This window comes from Gopherus evgoodei, chromosome 11 (genome assembly GCF_007399415.2).
Source record: "Gopherus evgoodei ecotype Sinaloan lineage chromosome 11, rGopEvg1_v1.p, whole genome shotgun sequence".
Taxonomy (NCBI): Eukaryota; Metazoa; Chordata; order Testudines; family Testudinidae; genus Gopherus; species Gopherus evgoodei.
This window is the reverse complement of record NC_044332.1, coordinates 21,750,537-21,777,408: the sequence shown is the minus strand read 5'-3', so window position 1 is coordinate 21,777,408 and position 26,872 is coordinate 21,750,537. Positions and strand designations below refer to the sequence as shown.

The window sequence follows — 26,872 nt, the reverse complement described above, 5'->3', positions numbered from 1 at the left end:
ATCTTAGTTCGAACCCTCCTGCCAGTGTAGCCCAGGCCTTAAAAGCCACCTACCCAAGAATTCTCATACATGGGAATAGTGAAATGTGATTTTCTGAGCAGTGGAGTTGGAATCTAAACACAGCTGCAGATCCCTCTAAGCCAGAATGATTTTCATGTCCTCAGAAAATGTAGTGCTTGGTGCAGCAAAAAGACGGTCACTAGCACTAGACTCTACAAACTAGGCAGGGAGGGGTGATTGGAGACCATGACCCTCTTCACAAGGCAGCAGAGATGCCTACTGCACTTTCAGTGGAAATTTAAGACTAAGCTTTCTCTGTGCAACGTGCCTGCTTTCGCAATAGCTGCACGTGCTCCACTTGTAATATAGCATCCCTCCCATGGCCAGTGGCTTTACAGACCCAATCAGGACCTTCCTCATACATAGTTTGAATGTTGTCATACACATTGCCTTTGTTTGAAGCTCTGAAGAAACTTCACTGACCCAGTCTATGTATAATTCCCTTTAATGTTAATTTCCTCAAGCCTAGACCTTGCACAATCTAGTTCACTAGGCCCTGCTAGCCCACATTGGTTAGAAGTCCATTCTTGTTGTTAGGCCACTGTAGTGTGCCTGTGAGCAGTCTGAATCCATAGACTTGAGCATACATGGTACGTGAGGGATTTAGCCAGGAATCTTCACTTAAAGAGAAGTGGAAGCAAATGGTTAAAGATTCTCTGCCATCTAACCAAAGCACTCATTTCATCATTAGTAAAATGTTTTCTGAGGCTAAGCTAGAGCTTATTTTTTTCTGAACTTTCTTTAGGTAAATGAAACAATTATTGCATTATGCAGTATTGCAGTAGGCTCAGCTTCATCTTATAGACCAGGAGTCAGTAGCCTTTCAGAAGTGATGTGCCGAGTCTTCATTTATTCACTCTAATTTAAGGTTTCGCATGCCAGTAATACATTTTAACATTTTTAGAAGGTCTCTTTCTAAAAGTCTATAATATATAACTGAACTATTGTTGGTATATAAAGTAAACAAGGTTTTAAAAATGTTTAAGAAGCTTCATTTAAAATTAAATTAAAATGCAGAGCCCCCCTGGACCAGTGGACAGGACCCAGGCAGAAAAATCAGCTTGCGTGTCGCCTTTGGCACATGTGCCATAGGTTGCTTACCCTGATATGGACGAATACAACTGACCATAACTGGAATATCAGCTATGATACCAATTACAGCCAGCACAGTAAATGCATTATGATGTATCTGATAGTCAAATGTTTTATCACCATTATGAATGCAATTCACTAAGCAGGAAGGGGAATTAAGACTGAATGAAGGACCCACTCCTACTTTATTAAAGTTAATGGGTGCAAAATTGATCCCAAAAAACCTAGAAATTAATTCTGTATTGCAGTAGGCACTAACGGGCAGCCATTAAGTGACAGGAAATTAATGCACAGCTTAGGCAGTCATTTAATTGTTTTGGAAGGCTCAAATTTAGACATACTGCAGGGATAATTTACCTGAGCCTACATGAGGCAAGAACAGAATCTGTCTTGCAGACCAACACCTGTCTGTTAGCAGAAATGCACGTCATCCCAGGAAGCCATGCAGCTGATCTGAAAAGGTTGCCTCACTCCTGACACCTCTGATTCACTGACACCAAAAAAATCTGAATCAATTAAAAGGTTAAGAGTATTACAACACCACAGTACTTAGTACGAGTGAGTTTCAAATCTAGCAAAACACAGCTGATACTTAACTCCACTGAAAGCACATAGTTCCACATCTATCTTTAATAATAAGGGGCGAGGGTGGAGTACAGATCTGAATTATGTCCCTCCAAAATAGAATTCAGTTCAGTTTTGAGTTCTGTAGTAACCTGAGTATCAAGTGGTCTAAGCACAGAATTGAGTATGTGATGGTCACTAAAAAGAAGTCCCTCCCTCCCCTGCTTAGATGGGAGTCACTACCAGGAATTCTGAGTTCTAGCCCCAGCTGATACTCCTTTGGAGACCTTCAGGTAAGTCACAATCTCTGGCTCAGTTCCCCATTGTGATGTTTGTAAGTGTTAAGTATTAGTAGTAAAAGGGGGTAGACTTCTCTTTGGATTTTCAGAAACACAAGGTCCTGAGAAAATATGGATGAAATGAGATTTTAAATCCACTTCTTAAGGCAGCCAGGCATTGTGTCAGCAATAATGAAAATGGGGTTTCTGTCATCTATACACCAGGAGATCTGCGAGAGAAACTAAAGAACATGAATAAAAGTTTATTTAACATTCTGTCATTCGAAACAGTCATTTATACGATGGATTGCCACAAGATTAGGCAATAAGTTCAAGTGTCCCTGAAGTCTGACTGGCAGATAGTTTTATGTAGGTGATAGAACTGCAGAGCTTAAGGTGACCTGCAAAGGAAAAAAAAAACTACATCTATGTCTCTTTCTTTCTGATATATGGAGAAGGCATCAAAGTACCCTTACACTCCCATATTAACCACATTTTTTCTTCTACATTAGAAATTCAGATCAAGTCTTTGGTTTTCCTAGAAGGCACTACAGACACTGGAGAACTGGTAGACTAGACCAGATAAATCATGCAGGTGAAATGAGACTGGACGTTATTCTTATGCAGACTTTTGAAACATAAAAAATAAAATTTTAATGTAGTGCAAATGCCTAAAAAATACCATGAAGAAAAGTGACCTTTGCTGAACTTATCTTCTATTCAGGACCTCCAAAAAGTTCTCCAGGAGAGCCAACTTGGACATCCCTGATTTAAAAAACAACAACAACAAACAAAAAAACTTTAAAGCCTTCTGTACATACATAAAGCAGGAAAAAGTCACATTGTTTTTCCTTCCCTCCCATTACAGGTCACTTTAGAGCCCTTCCCAGTCACAATTTTCAATACAGATTCCACCTTGTAAAAGGATTTGGATTTTGGGAAAGCTCCTCTATTCTACTGTTAACATTTCAGCAGAGAGGGAAGGTTTAATAAGTTACCCACAACATTCCAACCTCTTGTTTTTTATGTTCCACTTTTATTCCACTCCATCCGACTTGACCACCTAAGGTAGATCACTTGGCATTCTAAAAATCTCAGCAACTTCACACACTAGGAGCCCATCGGCTTGACCAATGTGGGGAGTACTGGAAGGCACTGAGCTGTGAAAAATTACAACTCTCATACAAAATAAAGCTCTGAGCATGGAGTCATTGCATTCCTCAAGTGAACTGCTCCAGCCAAACCTTCCTCTGCAGAGAGGTAATGAGCAGAAAGCACAATCGTACTGAAGAGTTAGTTTTCCTAGTCTGTAAAAGTGGCTGCATAGATACGAAGAAGGCATCACGTGAGCTGGAAGACTAAAAGAATACAAATCTAAACTCAGAGTAAGATGTGTCTTGCATATGGAATTCTTTACCCAGAACTACTCAAGTAATTAGAACACCAAACTTGTAAAGTGTCACATTTCATTAAGTGGTCCAGCAGCCCATGCTCAAAGGGAGAGCAATCCGAGTTCAGACCCCTCTCCAGCATCCCTTGATAGCAGTTGGTGTAGATGGTTTGGGATTTGAGAAGATTCACATGTCTTCATCCTCTTTTTCTAAGAAATCAGTCAAGGTCCCGTTGTCTACAGGAATTAATAAATACTCCACTCCATCCGTTCCCTGAAAACGGACACACACTGTCAACACAAGACTGTGGCAAAGAAATTGCACCGATGCAAAATGAGCCACTAGACAACACTGTTACAAACAGCACAGATTCGACACACTAACATGGCCTTATGTAGTGAGGTGCCCAGCCAGGTCAGTGTTCAGTGGTACTAACTACAATATTAATCCAGGAATATTTCCTTAGCATGGCAACAGGCGAAAAAGCACATTGAAATAAATCGGCTCATATCTGGTTTGGGAGACAAACCCCAGAGCTTTAGAAGACAGCTGACTCAGTTACCCTTCCATATTACACGAGAAAGTGGGAGTAGTCCCTATCCACTTCACTTAAATGATTTACTGCCTCAGAACTTGGGAATGCAGTCTCATTGCTGGAGCTGGCTAGCAGTCTCCATTCCGGGGACTCCAAGTACAGACTTCAAAGCTTGCTAAATAGTCTCTTCTAGTTATCCAAATGCTTCAGATTGCTCCTCGAGATCTTCAGGTACTCAGGGTTCCACTGCATACCCAAAGGAGCTCTGTGTTGTTAAGTAATTAAGCCGTGGTGCACTTTTCTGCGGTCTCTTTCCATTGCACAGAATGTTGAGAGACCTGCATGCAAAAGTGGATAGCATGCTATAGGCCTTCAGCCCTTCACTAATGAACCGACCATTTGTCTGTGCTTCAAACAGTGTACTTTGGACATTGCTACAGCTCATCTCAGGTAAACTCAACAGCTGCAAGTAGTGAAATAAAAAGTAAGGCCACCAGCAGTAGTCACAGTCAAGATAACAGTTGCCTAGCTCACCCGCTTGGTCCGGATGAGCTTGTGGTCCCTGAATTCTGTCAGCTGAGCCCGAAGAGTCAGGTCACTGTTCACAAGGAAGGCCTCCCGACACCGCTGGTAGAAGTCTTGGAAAGATAGTCCTGGGTATGGAGGGGAGTTAAATAAATCAGGACAGCCAGCATGCAAAGCAGATTCATGTGCTCTGGTAGAGGGCAGAGTTACTACCTCTCCTGCAGTCCTGAAGGATAGCTTGCAGTGCCTGCTCACTAGAAAACAGCATTACTGGGACATCCAATTTGAGGAGCCCCCTTAAAGAGAGGAAGGAATCTCATGCTATTTCAGCTGCTCCTCTGATCAAATTCAGAACATACATCCTGACCATATTTAATGCATTTGTCAACCACAGCTTTGTCCCACAGAGACAGCCAAGCTAGAGGGAGTTCAGGAATGGAAAGAGGCAGATCTGACAGGACAAGATCCTCCATTTGGTAAAGAAACTTTCAGAGCACTCAAGTGCACAGCCCAGTGTGGGATTCTCTTTCACTACACAGCTCCTGTATTACTGTATCTTGATCTTTCTAGATTAATACTATGCCATTTATTTGCAAATTGCAGAGCATTACAGACTAATCTGTAGGTATCATAGGGGGACAAGCCAGGACATAGATTAAGTGGCTTAACTAAGGTCTCACAGCTTGTCAGTGGCAGAAGTGGTAGTAGAACACAAGAGGTCTCGACTCGTCGTCTCCCCTAATCAATTTGTAACTGAGCCCCACGTGGAGGATTTCACTATCAGACTGGATGACAGTAAGAAGAGATCCTCTGAACTCAGCCATTCATCCGATTTCACGTCACACATCAGAACATGTAGCCCAATGCACAGCACTGGTAGAGATGCTCTGTGCTAAACTCACATTCAAAAGCCAGTAGTTTCAATAAATCTGCTATGGCAACACATGCTAAAATGGGAGAACCCAGCTTCCACCTTGACTGAACTGCCAATGGTGCCACGTCAGACAAGAGAAGAAATGCCACGTGCATTCCTACATCAAACACCAGGTACCTGGGTAAGATGGGTTATCCTTGTTCTCCAGATGATACTGGGCCAGCAGTCTGAAAATCCCTCTGTGGAAAAGGAAAGAGGCCATTACAGAAATGTTAAACAGTTTTTCCTGAAGAACAGAGTCTTGTGCGTACACAACAGCTGGAGGAAGACTTGCTTTCCAAGAGCCATTCATTTAAAGTAGTCCCATTCCTCCATCATGTAAGGGCTACTGATCACTTGGAAGCCAAGTTAAACAGTGTCAGAAAGCTGATTGTTCTACAAATAAAGCCCAAATTAAGTTATCATTCCATAGAGCAAGGGTGGGCAAACTATGGCCCGCGGGCACCCCTGTGGCACCGCAGGGCTAAAGCAGGCTCCCTGCCTACCCTGGCCCTGCACCGCTCCCGGAAGTGGCCGGCACTATGTCCTTGCAGCCCCAGGGTTAGGGGGTGGGGCAGAGGACTTTCTACGCTGCCCTTGCCTGCAGACACCGCCCCCTGCAACTCCCATTGGCCGGGAACGGCAAGGTAAGCACCACTGAGAGCTGGAGCCTGCACCTCGAACACCTCCTGCACCTTGCACCCCAACCCCCTGCCCTGCACCCGTCATACCCCTCCTGCACCCCAACCCCCTGCAGAGCCCCCCCACACTCTGCACCCTCCCTGCACCCCAACCCCTCCCCTGAGCCCCTTCCTGCTCACTGCACCCCCCCCACACACCCAACCCCCTGCCCCAGCCCTACATTCATGTCCCTGCATGCAATTTCCCCACCCAGATGTGGCTCTCGACCCAAAAAGTTTGCCCACCCCTGCCATAGAGCCCAATAGAGAGGACTCAGGACTACACTCATGTAGTCAACTAATTATTTTATTGTTCCCACTACAAGCAAGAAATCAAAAATGGCAGGTCGTACTGCAACGCGAAGCAATTCTGTAGTTCATACACTGCATTGCAAAGCCAACCAATATGCTGGTCGTGGAACCTGCCTCTTTCATGCAGTGAGCAATATTCACTATGAGTTACAGAAATAACAAGCTTGACTTTCTTAGTCAAATAAGATGCTAACACTGAAGTCATTTAATTATTCTCTTTTTCCCTGCAGGTTTTCAGATTAAAACTTTGAATTTGTATTTTAAAGGAGTCTGAGCTAGATTTAAGGTGAAAAGTCTTAGATGTTACCATACCCCCATCCCAGGGATGGCTGCCAAGACACACACAGGCTCCTCCATGGACAAAAGCAAGCTGTCCAGTATTGTTAGAAACAGACTGTGTCTGCAGCCACACACTATGTGCAAATGCAGCAGGAAGTGCTATAGAAGTTGAGATTGAGTTGTGTCTGTGTGGTGATAGAAGCACCAATACAGCATGCCAGATCCTCGATTCTTGGTTGTTACAATGAAAGGTCTATTAAACCACCCCAGCATACTAGCTATCTATTTTCTCTAGTGCTATATATCAGTGGCTCCTATACTATGGTCCATGGACTAATGGTCCATGGTGAACTTGCTGGTCTCTTGGCGAGGACTCTGCACGTTGTCTCCCGCTGCTAAATGGCATGGAAAGCAGCTGCAAATAGACATGTTCCCAAAGCTGCAGTTGCTTACGTGAAAAAGTAACAGCTGCTACAGCAACATTCTGCAATATTGAATGGGCAGGGAGACGCTCTGCAAGATAATCTCACTTTAAGAGCTGTCACCTTGCTCCTTCACCATAGGGCTCATTTCACTGACTCAGAAAGAAGTGCTGAGAGAGCGGGTGGAGCTTCCCCCAACTTTTCACCCATCAATGACTCACTAAACAGTCTGAAGAGGGGCACTAAGCAGAACACAAGATCCAAGTCCTTGTGTAGCCAGACTCTGCTGGCACTTCAATATTTTGCATTCTAAACTTCCTCCAGCTAGACTGAGATCCATGCTGCTGAGGGACAGCCAGTGTGGACCTTGCTTTCAAATTATGAGAAAAGATGGCATGTGGTTAAGGAACTGGACTGGGACTTAGGAGATCAGGGTTCAGTTCAAGCTCCACCACTGTCTTCTTAATGACACCAGGCAAGTCACTTAATCACTCCATGTCTCAGTTCCCCATATGTAGAGTCCTGCGCGGATATAAGTCAGTATCGGCGGAACCGCAACAGTGAAAGGAGCAGAACATGGGGTTGTCGCTCCCAGGAGTCAGCACCCCGCGCCAGCAGCTCCTCCAGTACCGTTGTACTGCCTGCTGTACCGCCCCGCCTGCTGCCCCGCCCCCAGCCCTGCCCCCTCCACACAGCTGTCTGTCTCTCCTGTCCGAGGATATGCGTGCCGCTTGCACACAAGAGCACAACCAGGCACAGCTGCCTGTGAGCCTGGTGTCCACTCCATTGGGAGGTACAGACGCACTGGAGGAGCTGCCGACATGGGGCACTGGCTCCTGGGAGCAGTACCCACGTTCTGCTCCTTTCGCTGCTGTGGTTCCTGCAAGAGCCCTGAGGTTCCGTGGATACCGGTTTATATCCACGGATATAAATTTGTATCCACACAGGGCTCTACCCATATGGAAACTGGGGATGGGAACCCTCTCTCTCTCACATCCTTTTTGTCTCTTATGTATATAGAATGTAAGATCTTTGGGATCGAGACTGTCTCTTACTACATGTACACACAGCACCTAACACAATCTTAACTGGGGCTTCTAGCTGCTAGAACGATAATGGGATAGGTTCTTACCTTGCATTGGGGGTGAGGCTGTGCAAGACATGCGTTAGGGAGCTCAGAGCCAGAGACCCAGATTGCTGCACTAAGAGCGAGTTCTCATAGGAGGTTTCTTCCAGGTAGGGACTAAAAGTGGTTGTTTCATACCAGAGCCAGTTATAGAGGCTTTGTTTTGCCTGATCCCACACTAGAGACACACACACAAAAGGGAAGAAAGGAAAGACAGGGTTGCAGATTTAGCTTCTCCCAGTCATACAATATAAACCATCTTAGTGCAGCAGCACCACCTTAGAGCAGTGGTCCTCAGCCTTTCCAGACTACTGTACCCCTGAAGGCCAAGTGCTGCTGCATGGGGCTGAAGCATGTAACTTAGCTTCACGGGGGCCCCGGGCAACTGCCCTGCTTGCTACCCCCTAATACCAGCCCTGCACTTACAACCTCTCTAAATCCATCCCGTGACCCCTGATCTAGACAAACTGACGTATTCCCTGGAAGACTTGTGTACCCTGTGACATACTCCGGTTGAGAACCACTGCCTTAGCGAATCCTCACTTACATAGAGCAGTATTATTTACCCAGCCATTTACACTCAGAGTGAAACGTTCCCTGCACCAAAGAATTTACACGCACACTGCGCACATCCCCTTTTCCATTCCACTTTCAGTTAGCAGCTACAGGATAGCACCAGTCTGAACAATGTGTGTTCAAACCAGTGGTTCAGCGAAGCGTCAGTACTGTACAGATAATCTGACAGTGATTGGCAGCTATAGTCGTGTGTTTGTACAGCCCCATGGGCAATGGGGCTCCCACCCTGACCATGGCCTCCAGGTGCTAATAGAAAGCTAGCTGTACATTATGCACCCACGGGGCAGAGATAAGGCAATGCAAGCAATATACAGAGAGCATTTAACAATATCAGAAGGGTGGTTTTTCTGGAAGCACAGTGGAGGAGACCAAGGCCCTGGGACTCACTGAGTGGAGCATTGATGTGATCGATGGAGGCGATGAGGTGGATGTTGGGCAGGGATGCTAACTGTGCAAGAATTTGCTGGCTTTTGTCTCCTCTCAACATCTTGCTGTCCAGGTTATGGATGAGGAGATAGAGCTCCAAGGAAGAATCTACAAAGGGGGGGAAAAAAACAGCAAGGGAACAGTCACACTAAGGAGCTGCACGAAGAGTGAAGCGATTCCTCGTTCTCACTGTGGTTTGAGTGTAAGCCAGTCCTGTCAAACCCCCTATGCACGTCCATCCAGCACTCCAGTGTCAGAGGACTTTGCCTTTCAGCCTGTATTTCAGATGCCCTGAAATATTTTATACAAGCTCTTTCCACTATAGCTCCTGCCACCACTGCAGCTTTCCTTTCATAACCCCACTTTTGCTTGCTTATAACCCGTCCAGAAGTTTCTCTTTTGGGCTGAAGCTTTCTATGCTTTTAGTTCCGAGCCTCTACACGAGTGCGGGTCACGGCCCAGGACTGGCTCGCAGAACAGAAGGCACTAGGACACAGCAGCACTGGTCAGCACTGCCAACCAGGCCGTTAAAAGTCCCATCAGTGGTTCTGCCCAGCTGGTGCCTACCTGTTCTGACACCGCACTATGGCCCAGAAGGGGCCAGCAGCAGGTGGAGCTCCTGGGGGAGGGGGCGCCACAGGGCTCCGCATGCTGCCCCTGCCCCAAGCACCGGCTCCACACTCCCATTGGCCAGGAACCAGCCAATGGGAGCTGGGGGGGCAGTGCCTGTGGGTGAGAGCCACACGGAGCTGGACCTGCTGCTGGCCGCTTCCAGGGAGTGGCACGGTCCGCAGTGCAGGACAGGCAGGAAGCCTGCCTTAGCATCCCCACTGTGCCATTGACTGGGAGCCACCCGAGATAAGCCTGCCTCCCAATCCCCTGCCCCAGCCCTGAGCTCCCCCAAACCCCAGAGCCCCTTCCTGCACCCCAAACCCCTCATCCTCAGCCCTACCTCAGAGCCTGCACCCCCAGCCCAGAGCCCCCTCCCACACCCTGAACCCCGCATTTTCAGCCCCACCCCACAGCCCTCACCCCTGCACCCCAACCCTCTGCCCCAGCCCAGAGCCCCCTCCCAAACTCCTTATCTCCAGCTCCATGGGGTCATGGGCATCAAAAATTTTCTTCAACTGGGTCACCAGAAAAAAAAAGTTTGAAAACCACTGCTCTAGACAATATGGATTTATTTTAGGAGCGGGGTTTAAATACAGATCTGTTCTGCTACTTTTGAATTATGCAAGAAAGAGACCAAATAAAACCCTCCCACTCACAAAGGATCTGAGCCAAAGCCCACTGACTCGAACAGAAATCTCTCTCAACATGCCTTTAAGGAGCTCTGTATGGGTATGTCTACACAGCAGCTAGGAGACGTAATTCCCAGCGCAGGCAGTGGTACACATGCTAACCTGAGCAGAGCAGTGTGGCAGTGGTGGGCAGCTAGCCTGAGCAGCCAAGTACAATCATGCCCAAGCTCCTAGGTATGTGCTCCAGGGGCTAGTCCTGCATGCCACAGAAACTAATTTTTAGGTGCTAGCTTGAGCAAAGCTAGGGCCTGTATAGCTAGCCAAGCTGGGAATTGCATCTCCTAGCTGCTGCAGAGATGTACTCTGAGACTTATCGACACACAGAATGCAAATGGGTGATCTTTAAAACTTCAAACTTGGCCTGTTGCTGCTAAAGCTCCCAAAGAAACAGCTGCTTGGAGAGCCCAGTAAACTCTCTGACCAGCCATTAGCCAATTATAAATTCTGTTTTGTGCAGAAATCAAGTAGCTACTCAACTACCCATAGCCCTGGGTTTTCCACAGGGAGACAGCTAGAGTTTAGCACCTGTGATGTTGCATAAGAACAGCTACAATTGGGGGACTGCCTCCAGCCAGCCAACCTTTCCCCTACCCAGTCTCTGTAGGAAAGCACAAAGACAGATGAAGGATGAACATTTGGGGGGGTGAGGGGAAGAAGAGTTAAGGCTCCAATGGCAACATCATATATGCACAGATGTAGACACCCAAAATTTACCCACTGGAACTGTACACACACACAGCATACAGCTATACTGTTACATATATACAGAGTGCTTGCCGAGTTCCATATGAGATGACACATTTAACATTGCTTTTAGAACCTGAACTCCCATGTCCTACTCTGTTTGCTCAAAACAGCCATCAACAACAGAGGGGTCTGCATACATTAAGTTACATCGCTTGTCCCCTTCAGGCCATTAGACCTTGTACATTCGAAGCTCAATCCAATGTCCGTTGAAGTCTATGGCAAGCCTCTTAGGCCAAGGTTCTCAAAGGAGCCTAAGAGAGTTCAGCCCCCTACTCCCATTAAATTTCAGTGGTATTCGGGCATCTGGGCTCTTTTAGGCTCTTGAAATTTTCACCTCTTAGCTTCAATGGGTATTGGTCAGGCCTTCAGGCAACTAGTAAGAACCTCCTTCTCCCATCCACCTCCATACAAAAAGCTTAGGTTTTGCCATTATTCTATCAATGAACCTACAGCGGAGGAGAAATATGGCACAAACTCCTCCAATGAACCACGTGAAGAGACTAAGCACTCAGTACAGCAGACATTGAGGCTCTCGTGCTCATTGTCAGAATGCTCATTTTCCCTTGGCAATGTGCCCAAGCTAACATGCTGAAATTGAGGAAAGGGAATGCTGTATTTCCAGGTACTCAATTTCAAGACACCTTCACACATTTCACAATCAAGAAGCCAACACCCTGGTGCACTGACGCATCTATTCAGAGAACTATGTATATTTTCCATGAAGGCCACAAAATCACAAGACAGGAAACAGAACAGCAAGAGTCAACACAAAGATTGCGATTGAGCAAGTGGGAAGTATATGTGATTTCAAGGAAGACACCAGACTTGCACAAGATCAGAGAGAGTCTAAGCTTTAGGGCATCTGCCCAGCCTCTTTACCTTCTTTAAATCTTTTCATGATCAAGTCTAACTGATCCAGAGGGCTGCGGAAAGTCCCCACGTGATCCAGCACCTCCTCTGTTATGGAGTTCAGAATCTGTAACAGAAAAATGCAAGATCACTATCATCCTGAGGGACTTCTGATAACTATGGGCTTAACACCGAATCCAAGAGTTGGGCCTTAGCTAACACCAAGGATCTTCACCAATTCCAGCCATCTATGGCCAGTTCCCAGCATAGCTTCACATGGTGCAAATCCCTAGGGTAGTCAAGGTAAGTCATGATTTTCTCCAGTTTCAAGCAGAGGTAAATTGTATTGGAGTATGTTGCATATTATGGGATACCTCATCTATACTAGGGAGTTTGCACTAGTTCAGGTACACCAATCCCCAGCATGGTCAAAGTTTCTTTAAACTCAAGGAGAAGGGAGAATGGGGAATGCTATTCATTGAGGAGTCTGTGTTTAGAGACTGGGAAAGCTTCCTGTGGGCTACACTAAACATTTTGTATTGGAAGATTTTAGTGGCTGCAGATAACAACCAGCAACTTAAAAACCTCACAAGCTTTGTCACACTTACTGATCTCACAGTGATGCTGGGGAAGAAGCCATTGACAACAAGGTGAACAGAATCCTGGAGCAGAGAGGTACGAAACTTCTCCAACAGATCTCTCTTTGAGCCCAGTCCATAAAGCACAATACTGAACCCCAGGCTGCAGCAAAGAGAGCAGGTTAAAGGAATCAAACTGACAGGTCCTTTTAGAATCTCACATCTGTTTCCATTACATGAAACAATCTGATCCCCTCTCCTCCTACAATCTTACAATTCTAAAGAATCAATCAAGTCCAGGGTACTTCAGCTTGCAGCCAGCCAGTCCCACAGTTTGTATGGGGTTTGAGATGAGTGGGTATGGTGGTTCTGTGTAACTAACAGGACTGTTTATCAGCGTGCTCAAGACCTGAGAATTTGCTGTCCTCACACGAAAGGGACACTTGTCTGAAGACTATCAGGTCCTCTAAAACAATGCAGACTAACATGAAAATTGCTCACAAAGCCACTGCATAGGCCCCTCCACCCAAGCTATTGAGGCACAATACACATTCAGCTTTTCCCATGAATCACAGCAGTTATGAGACAACAAATGGAAGCCTACCAGTTGCTTCTGATGTGTCTTTTCTAGTCAAGATTTCAAAATCAAAACATGCTATTCTAGTACTTGTGGTTTAACCTTTAACTATCCAGTGCAGCCAGAGACAGGCAGATACAAGGATGCTTTAGGACACTGCAGATCACTGACCTCTTATGAGGAGAGGCACAGCATCTAAGGCTCAAAGGAAGAATGATGTGTCAACAAAAGAGGGAAGAGTGGGCCAGATCCCAAGGTGCTGTGTGCAAACAACTCCCATTAACTTCAATGCAAGCACGAGACCTCTTTGGCTCAACTAAAATATTTATTGTAAACCTATGTTGCTCTTACTCCCCACACATTGCATCTGCCACTCCTCACCTGCTCCCTCTGCCTCACCAGCCTGCCATCTTTCTCACACTATCCCATATGCCCGGGACTGTCCCATGAACCATGACACCGCAATTTCCTCCTTGCACCACACTCCTTTTGCAAAGCCTTCTAGCACTGATGTCCTCCCATACGTCTGCACCTGCCCTCCTCTGAGCTACTAGCCTCTGTATCCTTTGTCCCTGTTAGAATCGAATCCTCTAGAGGCAGGGACCTTGTCTTCTGTAAAGCACCATGGAATCTTATAGCTCTATAAGCAACACCCAGTATTAAATACACCTCTACCCTGATATAATGGTGTCCTCGGGAGCCAAAAAAATCTTACCGCTTTATACTGAACTTGCTTTGATCCGCCAGAGCGCGCAGCCCCCTCCCCGGAGCACTGCTTTACCACGTTATATCCAAATTCGTGTTATATCGGGGTAGAGGTGTATAATGGAAGTGTGCCCCAACCTCGCTTTCTCTCTCAGAAATTGACACAGAATTCCAGCTCCTACAGTCCTCAACAGACCCGGCACTTTTCTTCTCGCATCTACTAACTATTAGATCCCTCATGCTAAGAAAGCTCACTATTACACCACTGAAGAAAACCAGATTCTATGAGAAGTGGTATTGGCGATTTGCTAACAAAGTTGTACACTCTAAACTGTCTTTCTCCCTTTCCTCATATACTCGACTGTTTATAAAAACATACTAGTGAGCACTTACTGCTCCCATCAACTGGGGACACTCTACACCTCTAAAAACCCCGGCTGTTCAGCTCATAAAGAGTAAATTTTGCACAACTTGTCTCAAGAGATGCATTACCCAGACTGCGCCCTAAGAAATTACACTTGCTTATCCTGCAGCCTCAGCCCTAATTCAGTCAGGGAATCATTCCACTGCTCATCTGTGGGACAATGATTTAAATTAGCAGACGCTTTCCTGATGGTATGTTGGGGACTAATGTTCACTGAATCTTCTTAGAGGAATCCATAGATACTTACTGTAACTGCAGCATCCATTTGGAAAACAAGGATTCATGCTGTTGGTTTAGTTCCTTCAGTTCAGCAGTGAAGGCAGGGGGAGCCTTGTTCAGGAGGACAAGCAGCGTTTGCTGTGTTTAGAAGGGGAGAATGGGACAGTCATACAGGGTTTAGGGTTGAAGACAATGACTAAACAGGTGTCTAAATGTGTGCCTGGAGTGTGTGACTGAACCCTTATAAACACTGCACTTCTACAGCACCTTCCCCTCAAAGATCAGAATGCTTTACCAGTATTAATTAAACTGCAATACTCCAGTGGGAACAATTAGCCCAGGTTTGCTGATGGGAAAGTCAAATGACTTGCCCACTTTTACACAGGAACCTGTGGCCGATCTGAGAACAGGATCAAGGCTGATGCTCAGTCCTGTGTCTTGGACACCTCATTCTGCCTCACCTTGCAGCATCTGGGCATACTGTTACTGAGACAATGGCACATTCACAGCTTCTTCTGCGCCAGCAGCTGGATTTTCTCCGCTAAGCATGCTCTGCCAATAATGGGTGCACCGAACCAGAGACAACCCCATTAGCAATGGGCAAGACCAGAGTGCCCATCAATGTGGTTTGCGTTAGTTCAGTTGATTCAGTCACTATAGGGTTAAAGGCCATGAGGTATTATGTTTAAAGAGAAGACTCCCGAGTATTAGAAAACAAATAGGAAAGAATTCACCTGCAGATCAAATCTAGTCTCACCAGAGAAAGTGCTATGAGAAATGAATTACGAATCTGGAGGGCTAATTCAGGCTTTTAAAAGACGTGCCAGAGTCCTGATGTGTAAGCTAGCAGCACTACTTATAATGTTGGCAACGAAACTGGAACTGCTGTAGCATGAGACCTATGCAGGCTTCAAATTCTCCAATTAATGCATCCACTTCCCACCCCCATGTGGCAGAAGGGAGTTTACTCTGGTGAGAAAAACAGAAGGGAACTGTACTATTTCGAACAAACAAAAAACTTTCAGAGCATCAGGCTGCCCATCAGTCCCTTTGATATCAGCAGAAGATTTAAAACTGCACGTATGGATTTCCCAATACACAGGAGTGTCCAATTTAAACCATCAGAGTTCTCCCTGGGTAATGCATTATGCAGAATCCAGGCAGCAGCCAGTAGGTAATCTGAAGGCATGTGTTTTGGTAACATGGAGTTAGACCAGTAAACCCCGACACAAAAATCTTATGTATTCACCAAGCAGACAGCAGGCACCAGTACATGTTTCTCTGAGTCCCTGCTCCGGAGGGTACACCTTTAGGGACAAGGAGATCATTCACTCTCTGTGATATATTCAATCCACGGCCTCTCCATGGGGAGTGTCAACAAGTTGTCCATTTTATTTTTTTTTAAAAGCCACCAGAGTTAGATATCTACTGGGAACCAGATTGGGATAACACTCCTTCTCACACATATACAGAGGCCAATGAATAGCTGTCAGATAGTAATGCTTCGGGCTGTCCCCAACCTGGGTGGGATTTGAACCGCAAACCCAGAGCTGAAATCTTCCCCCACACCTCCCCTCTTTTCATCTGGGGGAATAGATGGGTTTTTACTTTTAACAAATTTGTTCACAAAAGCCAGACTTCATTGCTGCCCTCCATTCGTATCATCCCTTTCTACCTCCCCTGCATTCTGAATTCTAGCGATTGCAATGTTCAATCAACCTCTTAGCCAGCATCTACTACACACTTCCCTCCCCTCCATTGCTACCACTTTCTCAGCCCTAACGGTGGGAGCGCTAGAGCACAGAAGGCGATAGCAGTTTAACCACCCTGTCACCTGACCCTACTCAGAGCAGCTGTACATCACATAATAGTTCAAACACCAATGTACTGTTGGCACACTGTCTACACTAAGGCTCCTGCTACAGATATCTCTAGTACAGCTGAACTGGTGGTAGCAACAGGGCGGAATTTCAAGGGGGAAAAAAATCCACCACAGACAAGACCTTCCATTCTGAAGGTGGTTTCATCTGCTGCAACTTTACCTGATCCAGCTTTCTTTTCTGCAGCTTCTGAAGGGTTCGATCAGACGTTAGAACTTTGGAACTACTGTGTGCCTCAAAGTATTCTTCCACCAGGTTGCTCTGAAAAGGCAGAGTGAAAGGTCAGTCTCAGGCAGGTTCTGTGGACTCGCTCTCTCCATGCCCCTACCCGAGGCTCAAATTGCTGTGTTAGGATGCCACTTTACAGCCACACCCACTCCTCAGTTCCGAGGGGATGGGGTTGAGGAGAAAACCTAAAGCAGAGATGCCAACCTTGTTCTCAGACTTTTAGGAATGTTTATGAAAAAGATTTGTGAGGAATTAGGGAGGCTGCTTTGACATCTCTCCCCCCACCCATCTGCTGGTGAGGGGGAGGGGCTGAAACCCTACCCCCAAACAGGGAGACAGAGCATAGGAAAGCTGCCCTCATATGCCACCTAGGGCCCTTAATTCCTTGGCCAATGCTAGGTCTGGACCTCCTTTCCAGAATAATCCTCCTCCATCACGTTCCTGCTCTCCTCCTCCTGCCACTTCTCCCCTGCCATGAGGGTCTGACAGGAGACAAGCCACAGCAATTGTTAAGTGCGTCTGGAATGCTGGATTCACCACCCACGCCCAGGCAGCATGTTGTGTTCAAACTGCCCCATGTGGGCCCTGCTGGGCTACATTAACATGCTCAAAGTATCTAGAGCGCACGAGCAGGGTGGTGAATCCAGCCCCACCAACAATTGCTGTCACCAAGCATCTCTGAATCTCTCCTATCAGGGCTGTATTTCCTCCACACTCACCGTCATTTCCTCCTTCAGTTTCTTAGCTGGTGTTTTTTTGGAAGCAGGAGCTGCTCTAGTTTTACTTGGGGTCTTTTGGTCCAATATGACATCACTAGTTTCTTTGTGGTCCTTGTCTTCTTCCTCCTCCTCCTCCGAGCATGAAGCAGAATAGTCACTCTCGCTGTCTGAACGCAAGCTTGGAGCTAAGGGGAAAGCATTTGAGAGCTGGTAATATCTTTTTACAGAGAACCCTTATTACACATTTCCTGTAGCCTAGGTCTCCTCTTACACATTTTCTATCCTCTTTCAAACATCCAAGTCCTAATCCGATTTCATAGCCATCATGCTACTAAAAAAAAAAAAAATCCATTCTACATAGACCTGAAAATATGCACACTGCTCTCTTTTTCCCTTCTCTTTCCAATTATTTAGTAAGGCTCTTCAAATTGGCACAAGCCTCAAAGTGCGGCTCTACTCTGAAAAGTGATTCTAAAAATGACGTGGGATTCCATATTTCTCTTAAAGATGCTACATCAGTCTATACTAGTAAGAAGAGTTATTCCACCTGCCAGTCCTCCAAACATAAGTTGGGTTCTTTCTGGCTCATGTCACCACTAGCAAAAAAGGGCTTTGCCATGGGAATTTTACTAACAATTCAAGAGTGAGAACAGAATCTGGCTCACTCTTTCATGGCTTTGAAGCGCTAAGGAGCAGTAATTTTTTAAAAAGTGCAAAATGTTCAAAAACACACGAGTGATTTAGAAGACCAAGTCACTTTTGAAAATGAAATTTAGGTACCTAGGATCCTGAGATCCCCTGACTGTCACTTAGGCACATCTGAAAATTTCACCCTCAGCCTAAAAAGTGACCAGCTATCTTTATGCAGAGTGCATATCCCACGACAATTTAACACAAACTACACACAAATGAACACAATTGCAAGAACATAAAAGAGGTCTTAATTTTCTGAATTACAGTAATCTATAAACTTCCCAAAGTGAGGTTCAAACAATCTTACTGGAATGGAATTTTTACTAGAATTTTCATATATTTTTACTACAGATGAATAAAGCCCAAACAACTGAGCTTGTCAGATTAAAAGCTAATCTGCCTAGTTCAGTGGTTCTCAAACTTTTGTACTGGTGACCCCTTTCACACAGTAACCCTCCGAGTGTAACCCCCCCCCCACTCAAATTAAAAACACTTTTTTTTTAATATTTAAACACTGTCATAAATGCTGGAGGTGAAGCAGGGTTTGGAGTGTAGGCTAACAGCTTGTGACCCCCCTGACAACCTTAAGGGGTCACAACCCTGTTTTAGAATCCCCTACCTAGCTCAATTTACTGTCACATATACACGTTAAAACGTGTAAGAACATGACATGTAAATCTCTCCCACACTGATCCTACACATTTGAAGCCAGCTAATGACTTGAAATCATCTACTATAGATATAGAATATTAAGCTTTTCAGAGTGGCTGGGATTTTAACAGCTTCTTAAATCAGTTCAAGTGATTACGGTTGACGGACACAAACTCCCAGCCTACAACGGACAGAGATTAGAGAGTCTAACAGAAGAACTGAATTCCTCACATTTAGTAAAGCATCTGCATACAGGGGATTATTCACATGGTTTTACCTGCTAAGACAAAAGTCACTGAAGTAAGAGATTAGGTGCTGCCACTCACACCCCAGCACCTCAGAAACAGTATCGTGCAGTGAAGGAACTATGTATCCCAAACACTGGCTCAGAAAAGATAGCTACTGTGCTGTTTTTACTTGGGAGTCACTTGAATTCTCTATGCAGGCAGCAATGTTCTTGAAGCACCCATGGGGAGATAAATACATAAGAATGGCCCTACTGGGTCAGACCAAAGGTCCATCTAGCCTAGTATCCTGTCTTCCGACAGTGGCCAGTGCCAGGTCCCCCAGAGGGAATGAACAGAACAGGTAGTCTTTAAGTGATCCATCCCCTGTCACTCATTCACAGTTTCTGGCAAACAGAGGCTAGGGATACCATTCCTGCCCACCCCAGCTAATAGCCACTGATAGACCTATCTTCCATCTAAAGAACTAGATACATTCATGGAGCTCAGACAGCAGGTTATTAAGTAACAGAACACTAAGATCCACCCTAAGCTTTTACTTAACAATGCTACTGCACTCCTGTAAACTGGAGCTTATTGCAAATGGTGCTCCTTACCTGACAATCTCTTCCTGAGTCTGTAAGGTGTTGTGGACACAAATTCATTCTTTTTACTCTGCAAGAACACAAGTATGTTAGTAAAGTCACACATGCCCTACCAGTAGCAGCACTTTGCCAGGCAAGGGCCCAGGGTTTCATTTCGGAGCTCTCTTTCAGCTGGCAGGGACCTGAGAATGCAGAAGCAGGAAGCTTTGCTTGGGAGAGGGCATTCCTTGTGTCAGATGACCACCTTTTTAGCCCTGGGGGAAATGGGGATCACAACTCACAACCAGGATGCGGAAACTTCAGAACCCCTTACCCCTGAAGGAGCCACATGGAAGTGACGACAATGGTAACACTCCTGCCAGACAGAGCCATGATGCGCTAGGTCACATATTCTACTCACCAAAGTCACTTGGGGTTCCAATAAGTGAGCGACTAGCAAAGCATAAAAGACCACTCAGAACAGGCTGGCAGGGTTGAGAAGCCCAGCGGCAATGTAATGTGTCTGAGGAGCACTGAGCAGTTTTGTTCAGTCACTGTTCACTTAACCCTGTTAAACAGATCATTTCTGTTTTGTGAGGGAAGGAGGTATGATTACATCTTATGTCCAAGAGAGTTTAACTTTAGAACACACAGGATGTGCAGAGCCACAGAGCCTTCTCATCTAGTTAAACACAATATATTATCAGGACATCAGACAAAGAACTCCTAAGGACAATTTTGCTAAGATATAAACAGATCCTCCCATGGCAGGGCCCTGGTAGGTTTCAAGACCATTTTTTGTAGCTTTGGACCTTGGTAGCACATTTAAAGTGCAGCTCTAGTCTTAAAGTGACTATATACAAATGTCAGTCCAATCTGTGTATGTTCAGTTGCATCAATTTACTGTGTGTAATAAGTAGGGGGGTTTGTTTTGTTTTGTTTTTTGTTTTGTATTCCTGTTAGCAAGCAAAGTCAATATAGATCTGCAAGAGGGAGCTGGGTTCTGCTGCAAAAACTGTAAACCAAGTTCCAATTGTAAATTCTTTATTACTGAAAAGTAACCCAGAAAGAACACAGAACATTAGAACTGTGTAGATGATGTGTGGAACCATGATGCCATCTTTTAGACTCACTTTTCAGATTAGAACAGCACTTTAAATATGCTTCAGAGCACTGCACACACCTACAGTATGGTGTTATATAAGCAATCATTCACTGGAATCTGGTCTCTATTTCCCAGCATTCACTTCATGAACTCCTCAAGGGGCAGTCCTGCCCTAATGCAATCTCAGCAGACTTGCCAAGGCCTAACTGAATTATGGAGACTAAACTACCCTCTTACATCTAGGCTGTCCATCTAGTTCAGAGTTGAAACAAGTTGTTGGGGCAGCATAGATGAAAGCTTGCACTGCTGCTGCATAAAGTCTGCCTGTTTCGTTCTGTACCCGAGGACGACTTCAGTCTCATCAATCTTTCCCCAATATTAGATTTACATTATTACTAGTGGACACTAAAGTGACCAAATGCTAATGAGCCACCACAGTTTGCAGCATTTCTGGAGCACTCACATCCTCCAGTCCTAAAATTTATACAATTTCCTCCAGCAAGTTTTACAAGCTGCTGGAAATCTAAGCATTTAACTGAATATTAAAGGGATGTCAAACATGTCCAGTTGCATGAGGCAAGGGAACCATCTCTCACCCATGCTAATTAGTCTGACAAATCTACTGATCTGCGTGTTCACTCTAAAGCCCATAAATCCAAGATCCTCATTTGCGGCAGTTCCAGCGCTCATTTAAACCCTTCCCTGCCTGCTTCGAAATGGAGACATCTGCACTGTGAAAAATCTAGGGAGGTGATGGGTGGGGAGAGGCTCTTCAAGCCCCAATCCTCATGATAATCAGATGGTTTGTGTTTTAAAATAAGATCAAGCAAAAAGCAGTCACTCACCTTCAGCTGGGCTTTGTTTGAAGCAGAGTACTCTGTAAAACAAACGAAACAATGAAAGTACCATATATTTCCAGCACTGCCAGCTCCTACAAACATGGGCACAAGATGCTCATGTTTCCCCAAGTAAGAAATGCAAGCATCCACTCTCAGTGTCTCAGAGATACTGTCTCTGCATGTTAACTCTCTGGCCAGTCACCCTCATGGGTGCAAGGTGCAGCAATCTGCAGCTGCCCCAGAATGGGAAATACGCCCCACAAAAGGGGCGGTGGTGCTACCACCACTGGTGGCTTTAGCCAGGGTCCATGGGTACTGGGGACTGACAGGAAATGTCAAGTGAGCAGGAAGGGGGTAAAGGTTTAGGTAGAGTGGGGAAGGACGGGGACAGCAAGTAAGGCTATTCTCCATGTCTAGTCCAGCAAGGAGCTGTGGTGCGGGCCAGGAGCGGGAGCCTGAGCCAACCCTGCAGTAGGGGTGTCCAGTTCTTGCACTCCAGCCATTGCAGCTTGGAGCAGGTAACTGCCTCCCAGGACCCTTGGGGAGGAGGGAAGCAGGGCTGGATGTGAGGCATGGAGAGGAGGAGCAGGGTTGGCTGTGGTATAGTGCACCCATTGAACTGGGGAACTACCATGGGGAGGTGCTGAACAAGCACATCTACAGGCTGGTCTGTCCCTGTCCCTCTCTGGGGCTGCACCAACCAGCTCCAGACCCCATTGCAGAACACAAGTCGGGGCCTTCATGCTAGGGTTGGAATGCAGCAAAGGATATTTCTTCTCCCTCCTCCTTTAGCACTCAGACAAGGACATAGCACAGGCCACATGTTAAAGACCGATTGCTTCCTGGACCGCCCCCCTCCCTTTCAAGCTCACACACCAAGCCAGGTCAAGACTCCAAAGCCAACAGTTAGGTAAGGGTGAGGGTATGGGCCCCGTTTATTCCAAAGGCCAGCTTGACATGCCTTCTTTGCTGCAAGACGTGCCACTAGGTGTCTAGCACTGATGCTCCATTCTCTCTGCTCCCTGTGCAGAGCACCCCCTGCATATTCTACTCCCCAGTGCACCTGTACAGGGGCTGCCAGTCTAGTCCTTCACGGTCCTCATTAGCCCTGATTTAAAGAATACTCAAGAGAAGCATATGCAGCCAAGTCAGAGGAGTTTCTAAACTGACTCAACGTTACTGTGCATTGCAGCAGCAGACACATTCTGCTCTAAGCTAGTAGGAAAAAAAACAAAACAATCAAACAGCATGATCCACAAGAGAACTAGAGCACCAGGCAGACTAAGCGGCACTATTTACAAAGCACAAAACTAACCCTGGAATATCAAGTATGCTGGGAGTTGGACCCTGAATGCCAACCTTCTTAATTGCCATTTGTGCTGGGATACACCTGCTCGCTACTTGCCATCAATTCATGAAAATGTCTCAGAACTTACTCTTGTTGCTTTGAGGGGTGCTGGCTGGCTTCTCAGGATACTGGGAGGATTCAAAGGTTACATTCTTCCCTGGCGTCTGGGCTAGTTCAGAGGCTTTAAATAAAATAATAGTTTCAAAATGTGATAGGCACAAAACACACACCGGACAGCTGTGGGTGTGTCACAGTGACACACAGAGTTCTTTGCCCAAAGTAATCTCTTACATAGTAACCCCATTTCCCAATCTTTTCAAGGAGCTGCACCAACTATTTCCCTTCTCTCTCTACCTTTGACAGTAAATTTAGTACTCGTGAAAGGTTCTTCAAGACTACACTCTTCTGCTGATGCACAAGACAGGTACAGAGTTAGCCTGACCTAAGTGTCACCCTAGTGGAGGGGCCACCCCTTGAGGTGAGAGAATATTTTAGTCATGACACTTGGTCCTCCGTCTGAGGCTGCTGAACTGGACTCTCTGGTAACGGCTTATGTGTTGAGATCATCAGTCCACTGGGAACTGGACTAAACTCACATTTTATTGACTCTCTTCTGATAATCATCAGTGTGGGTTGGATTTGAACTGGTGACTTGAATGCAAAAGGCTATGTATTGCAATAACAGTACTGAGAATCTAAACTTCACTCAGTTCACTCAACTAAGACTTCAGCTTTACCAGCAAGAATCTCTCATTCCACTTGGCTTGTTCTAACCCATAACAGAGCTCAAACTGTTCCAAACATCACACTCCGCCTGCAAGACTGAAGGATGGATCAGCTCAGACTCTGCTGTGGGATTACGGCATGCACAGTGGAATAGGAGACACAACGAAGCCCAGCACAAAGCTTCAGCATTACAGTAAGGGAAACCCAGAGCACCAGTGGTTAAAGCCCGAACTACTGGTGACACATAATATAGTGGATGTGAACCTCTGCATTAACACATACTGAAAGGGGACCACTATAACATGAGGGCTGCCATTACAGAAGAAGCAATCACCAATATGTCCAAATCCCGAGCTTCTGTTTCTCAAAACTTTTGATCCATAGCTAATCATAAGACTTCTTAATAGTACTTTTTAAATACAAGTAAATTACAAGGAGGCTGTCAGACTAAGATTCCAGAAATAATTTATTCACTTGGTAATACTGAAAAGACAGACATACCCAGCTCTGCCATCTTGCCAGAACGTTTTGGAGTCTGGAATGAGTAAATTTCACCCCCACCTGCACTGGAGCCATTTCTCAAGGAATCTGTTAGAAAACACATAGACAGCCATACTGGGTCAGACCAAAGACCCCTCTAGCCTGTCTTCCAAGAGTGGCACGCCTGGTGTCCCCGAGGGAATGAACAGAACAGGTAATCATCAAGTGATCCATCTCCTGCCATCATTCCCAGCTTCTGGCAAACAGAGACTAGGGCCACCATCCCTGCCCATCCTAGCTAATAGCTATTGATAAGGCCTATCTTCCATGAATCTATCTAGTTTTTTTGGACCGTTATAGTCTTGGCCTTCACATCCTCTGGCAAGGAGTTCCACAGGTTGACTGTGCATTGTGTGAAGAAATATTTTCTTTTGTTTGTGTTAAGCCTGCTGCCTATAATTTCATTTGGTGACCTCTAGTTCTTGTGTTATGAGGAGTAAGTACCACCTCCTTATTTACTTCTTCTGCACCAGTCATGATTTTATAGACCTCTTTCATATCCCCCCTTCAGCTTGAAAGAGAGACAACTAAAAGTCCCAGTCTTATTAATCTCTCCTCATACAGCAGCCGTTCCATACCCCTAATCATTTTTGTTGTCCTTTTCTGAAACTTTTCCAATTCCAATACATCTTTTTTGAGATGGGGCAACCACATCTGCACACAGTATTCAAGGTGTAGACATACCATGGATTTATACAGAGGTAATATGATACTCTCTCTCTTATTATCTATCCCTTTCTTAATAATTTCTTACTCATGGATACATAAAAAGCACTGACATATTCCTGAACCATGAGAATCAAGACTATGACTTTTTTTCATTGAACTTGAAAGGACTGTTTATGTTATGGAAGTGGGAAAAATGCCCACACGCAGTGCAAGAACCATTAGAACTTAACCAGTCAAAGTTCGTGGTCACTGCTCATCACTCCCTGAAGCCAAATAATTGTTTGGCTAACAACTCCACCACTTTTACATGTTACAAGAGTTTTCTGAATTAGACACATACTATATCTTCCCCAGAAATACCTTCAGCACATGCCCCCAAAACAGCCACATAGTTCTGCTCTTCCAGGATCTCCTGGGCCTCATCATCATCAGAAATGTTCTCAAGTTTCTTCACAAATCTCTTTATATTGAGCGCAAGTTGAGCTCTATCCTTCCGCACTTTAACACCTAGAATCACAACCGCAAAAATGTAACTTCTGATAAGCTAAATTTAATTAATAATATTGCAGTAGTACCTTGGAGCCCCTGTCCTAAACCACCCACTTTCTCCCACCCCCTCAGAGCTGTGCTAGGGGCTGTACAAATAAAATAAAAACCACAGACCCTGTCTCCAATGCTTACAATTTAATTAACCAAACCTGCAGTGAATGTCTCTGGCTTTTAACATTCATATGGAAACTCAAGACAGCACCTGTCCCAACTGCCAAACAGTGATTTGGAACTGAGACATTAACATGACTGGTTTTTTTATTTGTTTCATAGCTACTTCTAGATTTCATACCAAGTTCTCAATATCCATATAAGCGATGACATCAGTACAATTCTGAAAGTGTTAACTGCTACTGCAGAGTTGCATATATCAGGATTTGAGGCCCATAAAGTCTAAGGAAATCACACAGAACACCATAAAAAGACACCCCAAGCCAACTTTTTAAAAGGAGATGCTCACATGACATTACCACTGCTGGGAATATTTAAATTGTTAACATTCAAAATTTTCAGGAGCAACTAGTGATTTTAGGTGCCTCAGTTTTCAGATACTAGTTATCAGGAAGTGCTTAGCACTTGCTTTTTGAGCAATCAGACCCCTCCAAGATGAAGTTGGGCACCCAGAGGCTACCAATCAATCATTTTGACGACCCTGACCCTTGATACATTTCAATATCTGCAAAATAAGTTGCCTATTTACGCTTAAACCACTAGTACCTCCGTTATCAGAAATGTGCTTCAGAACATCTTCATCTGCCACAAACCTGGCTTCCAGGACCTTGTTTCTCTTTAACTCCAGCTGACTCATAGCAGACAACCTGCAATGCCAACAAGCGTTAACTAGGTAGGAGGCCGGGCACTGCCCACCCCTCAGAGCACCAGGCAAACCCGCAGCTTTGCACCCCCCCTTTCCGGGCAGCAAAGCACCACGTGCACCCGGCCGCAATAGCCGCCTTACAGCTAGGGGACTGCGCACGTAGACTTTGCAAGGGGGGAGCGGCCTGGCCCCCAGCTGCCCGCGGAACTGGAGGCGGAGGCTGCAGCAGGCTCGAGCCCCACCCCCCCAGTTCCTCTCCCGCCCCCGCGGCTCACAGGAGGCTCCAAGGCGGGTGGCAGCGGCACGAGTCGGAACCAGGTGCATCCTTCCTGCCTCTGGGCCGCACAGCGCGAATCTACCGCCCTCCCGGGGGAGGGGCAACAAGGGCGGGGACTGCGCTGCACAAATAGGAAACGCAGCTGCGCGACATCCATTTTCTCGCCAGCAAATCAACAACGCCTCAGGCTGGCTCCTTCCGCCCGTCCCAGGAGGTACTCGCCCTCAACCAACCACGGCGGGGGCGTGGCCAGGAAGGTGTCCCGCCCCCGGACTCCTCCCCCTTCTAGCGCTTGAGCGGAGGCGCTCGCGGCGGGGAGCCGGATACGCACCGTCTAGGCCCGGCCCGCCCTAGCCATGGGCGGCGACACTGACTTACTGCTGAGCCGGGGATCGCGGCTCCGCTCGCGGGCTCTGCCCTCGCCGTGCCTCGGGGCCGCGCCGA

At 46.0% G+C, this 26,872-nt stretch overlaps 2 protein-coding genes across 9 annotated transcripts in view; one reads left to right on the top strand and one right to left on the bottom strand.

The window, feature by feature from the left end:
- Positions 1-6,867, top strand: part of NIF3L1 (NGG1 interacting factor 3 like 1) — a 20,729-nt gene extending 13,862 nt beyond the window's left edge. Inside the window, exons 7-8 of one of the 2 annotated variants that reach the window (XM_030579684.1) lie at positions 1,946-2,009; positions 6,581-6,867. In XM_030579684.1, the coding sequence (XP_030435544.1) occupies positions 1,946-1,971 (26 nt within the window). In that variant the 3' untranslated portion in view covers positions 1,972-2,009; positions 6,581-6,867. Of the gene's footprint in view, positions 1-1,945; positions 2,782-6,580 lie in introns of those variants that run through there. The other variant, XM_030579683.1, reaches the window with a different exon arrangement.
- ORC2 (origin recognition complex subunit 2) lies at positions 2,238-26,872 on the bottom strand. Of its 7 annotated transcripts, none has more exons than XR_004002568.1 (18): positions 26,427-26,596; positions 26,052-26,152; positions 25,146-25,292; positions 24,078-24,164; positions 22,939-23,031; positions 21,509-21,540; positions 19,592-19,649; positions 17,407-17,591; positions 16,622-16,720; positions 14,608-14,717; positions 12,685-12,817; positions 12,107-12,203; positions 9,141-9,287; positions 8,184-8,355; positions 5,497-5,558; positions 4,455-4,573; positions 2,677-3,658; positions 2,238-2,395 (listed from the first exon to the last, which is right to left on the bottom strand). XR_004002568.1 is itself a non-coding variant. In XM_030579670.1 (17 exons), exons 2-17 carry the CDS (start codon positions 26,140-26,142, stop codon positions 3,572-3,574), a joined length of 1,719 nt encoding a protein of 572 aa, XP_030435530.1. In that variant the 5' UTR covers positions 26,143-26,152; positions 26,807-26,872; the 3' UTR covers positions 2,238-3,571. The 7 variants fall into 7 exon arrangements, 5 of the variants coding, with proteins under 5 accessions (XP_030435530.1, XP_030435526.1, XP_030435529.1 ...); XR_004002567.1 differs by having other exon boundaries at positions 2,238-2,759; positions 3,444-3,658; XM_030579670.1 differs by lacking the exon at positions 26,427-26,596 and adding an exon at positions 26,807-26,872 and having other exon boundaries at positions 2,238-3,658.